The 6,107-nt window shown below is 36.2% G+C and overlaps 1 protein-coding gene across 1 annotated transcript; it reads right to left on the reverse strand.

Annotated features, from left to right (window-relative positions):
* Positions 1-703: 703 nt before the first annotated feature.
* Positions 704-5,519, reverse strand: LOC104493008 (N-alpha-acetyltransferase 35, NatC auxiliary subunit-like; the record flags this gene model as incomplete). Its single annotated transcript, XM_010135622.1, has 6 exons — positions 704-754; positions 1,334-1,377; positions 2,069-2,135; positions 2,970-3,137; positions 4,297-4,371; positions 5,405-5,519. Coding segments are annotated over 6 exons (520 nt in total), but the record flags the coding sequence as incomplete, so codon positions are not given.
* Between the last annotated feature and the right edge of the window lie 588 nt (positions 5,520-6,107).

Raw genomic sequence — 6,107 nt, forward strand, 5'->3', positions numbered from 1 at the left:
CTCGCTTCTATCTCCTATGCAAATGCCATTCAAATCTCAGCTTAAGTGAACAACCAAAAATTATTAAAAATTTTCTCTCCTTTTTCCTGTGTTGAAAGTAATTTCTGAAGAAAATAACATTACTGGGAAGGAAACCCACGCCCTTCGAATCTCAGCTTAAGTGAGCAACCAAAAATCATTAAAAATTTTCTCCCCTTTTTCCTGTGTTGAAAATAATTTCTGAAGAAAGTAACATTACTGGGAAGGAAACCCACGCCCTTCTAAATCAATCAATGTCAACTACATCAATTGCCACTTATTCTGGAAGGAGCTACGCTGCTTTCACCTTCCCTTCCTACTTTCTTCTTTGACAGTGAGGCTGCCAGCAGCAGTGAAAGCTGCTGGGGAGGAACAGAGGGAAGAAGGTACAGGATAGGTAAGACTACCTACTTTGCTAAGGGCTTTTTCTTGAGAGGTAGGTGCATAACTGGCAGAATTGCAGCAGCGTCACTGTTCTGCTCTTGGAACCAGGCCAGAACTCTACCCTTCAAAGCATAAAAGCCTTTCTGCTAGCCTGGGATTTGATCAAGGCCATGTTTAGAGTAGTTCAGATAACACAGTAGTAGCAAAGCTGGTAACACAGATATCTCACAAGCTGTTAACTAGTGATTAAAGTCATGATGTACTAATGAATGAAATCCAGAAAAAGGAAACAATTCATTACTTCAAGTTCAACTTCTGGGTCTCTCTCTTCTCCTTGTCGACTTCGAGTGCTCTAAAAGGTAAAGGAATTTCAAGTAATTTACTGAAAATTGCAAATGGAAACTCCTGATAAAATCTCGTTGCCCTTTCCAGAACATCCATGTGTTAAGTAATCCTGAATTAGTTCTCAAGTTCAAAAATTTTGATTAAAAGTCTAGGTACTTGAGTAATCCTAGACTTTCCCATAGTAATGAGCTCTATCTCTACTCTGCAAATAGGCAAGGAAATGGTATGAACATTTTATATTGTAAGAAGATTAAGTCACTTCTTTAACATCACATAGTATATTTGCTTAAAAGCCAGAAGTTAAATACATACTTTCTGTGCCTCAGCCCAGCGTTATCTTCTACATCACAATTACACCTAGTGAAGCAACTATTACAGAGCTTCGGAAAGTCTCGAGACTTCATCTCGAGACTTCAGCTTCTTTAGTTACACGGGAAACTACCAGCATGTTACACAAACCATTATGGCAGTTCTTCAGAAAAAACCCCACCACTTAATGAGAAAAGATCACCACATTTTTCATCATCTAACTCCCTCCCCAAACCTATATTATGTACACTTGAAGTATGATTGACAAGGCAAATACCTTCACTCGTCTTTGCATGTCATCTTCTACATCTTTCAGCATACCTAGAAAAGTCACAGTACAATTAAAAACTGAGAAGCATCCCTAGATACACCTACACCACCCCAGGGAAAAAAGTCTTGAGGGAAAATGAAGTTTCAAAGTGCTATATCTACCCATTAGCAAAAGATTAGACAAAAAAAATATTCTTGTGAGGGATGGCGGGGATTTCTCGGAACGGTAAATAAGAGCATAGGCTGACTGATCTAAAACTAAATTGTTCACAAATTAAAAAAAATAAACAGATGGAAAGCTCAAGTAGGTATCAAAATAGTGCAGCAAAAGGCGAACATGCAAACTTATGTATATACCTAATAACGTACATATGCATAGCTCTGAAACTGCTCGATTGCTTTTTTGCTCAACATCTGTTTAGATCACAACAAACTGCAAGGCAGAGAAGCAGAATTCAAGCAGTGAACTTTCCAGTGTTTTTTTTATCTGTCTCGGTTCCGGATGAGCTCATGCCCAGCCATTCGTCTGGCACATCTAAAAGCACTTCCGCTTCTCGTGCACTTCACAAATAAACAGCCAAACCTCTTCTTCAAGGCTGATCTCTCTTTTTGCTAATCCACCAATTTCCACAGGACTATTCTCTGAGATTCCTACCAATGCATTATGTTTGGTTGAGAGTAGCCAACATACTCGAAAGAGAAAGAGGCTGAAGGACAGATACGCAGAAAGCACAAACTGTACCTGTAACTCTAAGGTCTGTCACACTGTTAGCCATTTTAAATCCGTAAGTCATTGACTGGAAATCTTCCTAAAAAAAAAAACAAAAATAAAAGAAGCAATATGTAGTGAAAGATAAACAGTACTAGTTACAATTTCAAGCTGAGGTTTGTTTTTTGGTTTTTTTCTGTCTGGTTTTTTTGATTGTTTTCTTATTGGGTTTTTCGTGCTTTTTTTTGTTGTGGGGTGTTTTAGTTTAACTACCCAAGTATAACAGTCCAGTTTTAGTCTGTACAACTCAACGCACCGATGGTTTCAGTGACTTTCCTGCCCCAAACCAGCTTCTGGTAATTATTTTCTGCATATATCCTTAATACCAATATTCCTTTCATAATTTCATTAAGTGCCACCCTATCAAAGTGTTAGAGGAATCATGGATGCAAAACACTATTCAACTGATTTTAGATACAGTCAGTAAGAAGTGACTTGTCCAAGCCCAGAGAAAACTGCTCCAAGCCTAGAAAACCAGACTATGATTCCATCGCTAGATGGGCATTTGAGACCATCATTCATGGTTATCCAAAATAGAAAAATAAAAATTAAACTTCAAGAAAACCACAAGTAGAACTTATTTGAAAGGGTTAGCCACAAGACTTGCATTGTTTCTTGAGTAAAATATTAATGTAACTCCAATACTCGCGCAAAACACAGAAAAGAGCTCAGAATAACGTCATAGAAGAAAACTGCAGTTTAAAGAGATCAAGTATAATATCCGTGGGAAGATGACCTGCTTCTCCTACACTATGCTCAAATCAAACAGTAATAAAGATCTCTAATACTATTTTAATACTATTTATACTATTATATTTATGGAGCCTATGTACAATGCTATATACTTAACCACAGGAGATGCTGAAACACGTACCTCCTCAAAAACAGCAGCTTTGTTAACCTTTTCTCTGGCAATATCACAGATTTTTAGGATTCCTAGAGCAAAAGCCTTCATAGCAGGATCTTCTATGAAGTCTGGATTATGAATATAAAGGCAAGTGAATACTGTCTGTGCCAAGGAATGTCCCTCTAACCATGTTATCTAGGGAAAAGAAAAATATTTTATTCACAACAGCCAAGTCTTCATTTTCCTGTCTCCATTTTTTCCCATCTTACTGTGCTTCAGTGAGTCATTAACGAAGTCCCTATCATGGCAACCTTCCATCTAGCAAAAAAAGGGCAAGAGAAGGCCTCTCAACCTTTAACCTTTCTCCACCTGCTGGCTGTGGCAGGCAGTAAGCTACTAAACCCCATAACACCACCCAGTTGTGGTGTTGGGTAAATCTCTTCCACAAAGTTCAGGTCTAATCTCTGTGACTTACACCTGACATTAAGAGACCATGAGATTTCTAGGATTCCTCTATATAAATACTGAAATGAAAAATTCAAGTGGCTATGAAAAAACTCAGCAATATTCTGTGTGTTCTCTTCTACAACTTACAGCTTCTTTTCACAATCCCTTCTCTCTATTACTTTCAGGTTGCTTTAAGCTACAGGGAAAGTTTCGGTAAGTTAAACAATTATTTCTATCTTGAAACAGCATAAACTCAGCAGCATTAGATTTTTAATATGACCACTGCCTTTAAAAATAACAGTCAGTATGTGAGGGTCGGGGAGGGAGAAGACAAATTATGTTACGCCATATCAAATATACAGTGCCTTCTGCATGTCTTTTTGAACTAAACTAATTCGAAATGCTGTTTCAAAAACCAAAGTAATTTTACTGAGGACACTTTAAAGAGTAACTGAAAATTATCTGTATTGTTTACTGACAATATCAGGATATGTATATAGAAAAAAATCACAAATAACAAGTAGCTGATAATTCACTTATTTCCTTTCTAAATATATTTAGGTTTTATTTTCTTCAAAATAAAGCTCAGTAATGAGCAACTGCACAGCATGTTACTGCACACTCCCTTTCCAACACAATCAAACACCAATCAGATACCATTCATTTAAAAAACATAAATCGTAAGACATTTATACGTTATTCAAAAACGCTACCAGTTCTCTGCCGTACTGATTTCTTATAATATGCCTCTTATAACAGCCAATGCAAATATCTAAACGGAAATTAAAATACCAAGTATGTATTTCCTGCTCGGTCAATCTTTTTTCTTGAGTTCTAAACTGGATTCAAGGATTATATTTTGAAACCAAAACCAGGTATCTCACATTAAGAGCAGAGAAATGCTTACCAAACAACAAAAACATGTATCCATTATTCCTACCAGCTCCGGTGAAGTGAGATCCTTTATTTTAATGGTGCCATCCTTAGAAAACAAACAAAGAAAAAACCCTTGAAGATCATGCAAGCCTATAGGCAAAATACAACTTATTTGTACATCTGAAAAAGGAATTCCAATTTGGTTAAAACTTCAGAAATTTGTATACTACTGGCTTTATGGATCATCTTCATACTGTGTCTCTAATTCTGAAAAACTGCTTTCCCATCACTGTGTGAAAGTGACCAAACAAAGCTATTCAAAGAGAAAGCTAAAGTAAAATTTCTTATTTATGAGTAGCCAATAAATAACTGTCAAGACTTACATCACAAAAAATACATATAATCATAACAAAGATTAAAGAAGGAAAAATACGCAGGGCCCATTCTTTGAAGATTGCTTTTTAAACTGCAGATACTTGTAGAGTTCTACTGTCTTCAAGGTCAGGACCCAGAAGGCAGCAATCCTACTTCTTTTTTGTCTAATGTATGCAATTCTGCATACATTCTACATGACCTGGATAGTATTTCACACAGAGTTCCCTTAGTCCACTCAAAACAAGGTCCAGGGTAAATATTTTTTCCTCTGTGCAAGCATTATTTTTTCTAAAATATCAGAAAGTCTTTCAACCTTGCTCCACCAATTTATCTTGCACAAAAAGTTAATCATTACTGTCAGTATTGTTAAACCAGCCAGTTTCTGTTAAATGCTAATGAACTGATAGTCTCATAAAGTGCTAATTCCGAGCTTTTGTAATGAAGCTGATTTCCATTCAGCTTAAAGAGGAACTAACCAATCTATCTTCATACAGAAGACACATTTTGGTGACTTGCAAAATGCTTTCTGAAATGTATTTATTTGAGGTAGCAATACCCAACAATTTCACAGTACTTTTCACTAGAAGAATCTGTATCATTGTGATAACACAGGTAACAAAAAAGGTAAACATCACAAGCTATTTCTTACTTAATGATTCAAAAGAAAAAAAGAAAAAAAGAAATGTTAAGCGAAGATTGAAAACATTAGCTATTTTGACTTGTGTTTAATTGCAATGTGACAAAAACAGGAAAGTCACACAAACCTTAATAGCTTGCTCGAAGTTCAGAACCTTTCTATTAACTTGGTTTCCAATCATACCAGCATCCATCTTGGGATCCATCATTTCAATGGCAGACATGGCTTCAAAAAGACCAAAACTAGGAACACCAATTAAAAAAATGTCCTGAATGCAATTATTTTATACAAAACAGCCTTCACAAACCAATGTAAAAAAACCATATGATGACAAACTGAGTACACTGTATTCTAAGCACAGACAATGAAGTATGCAAACATTACTGCTGAGCTTCATGATCATGATTTTTGGGAATTAGAGGATTTGTCAACGAGTAAGTAAGAAAATAGACGCCTAAAAGTAAAAGAAAACTGTTATCCTTTTTTTAAAGTTGAAGAACACTCCCGAGCCAAGTATCCTGTTACCAAATCTCTGCACACTTGTTTCCATACACCACATAATGACATAGCACCTTTTTAAAGATCACATAACATAATAAACTGATGCTAGTTAGTTTAGCATAAATGTCTGCCTAGTCGTCCCCCTGCATGTGTGAAAATGAAATTATTATAATGAATGGAGGAGTTACACACCAAAATAGCCTGAACAGTGTGGTAAGCAGTAACTCGTTTGTTGAGAAAGTTTAAGATTAATGTCAGGCTGGATGAGGATCTGAGCAACCTGCTAGCTAGTTTAGCATCAGGAAAAGCTGTTTTTCACTGTTACACCC

This window comes from Buceros rhinoceros, unplaced genomic scaffold, assembly GCF_000710305.1.
Source record: "Buceros rhinoceros silvestris isolate BGI_N320 unplaced genomic scaffold, ASM71030v1 scaffold28224, whole genome shotgun sequence".
Lineage (NCBI taxonomy): Eukaryota > Metazoa > Chordata > Aves > Bucerotiformes > Bucerotidae > Buceros > Buceros rhinoceros.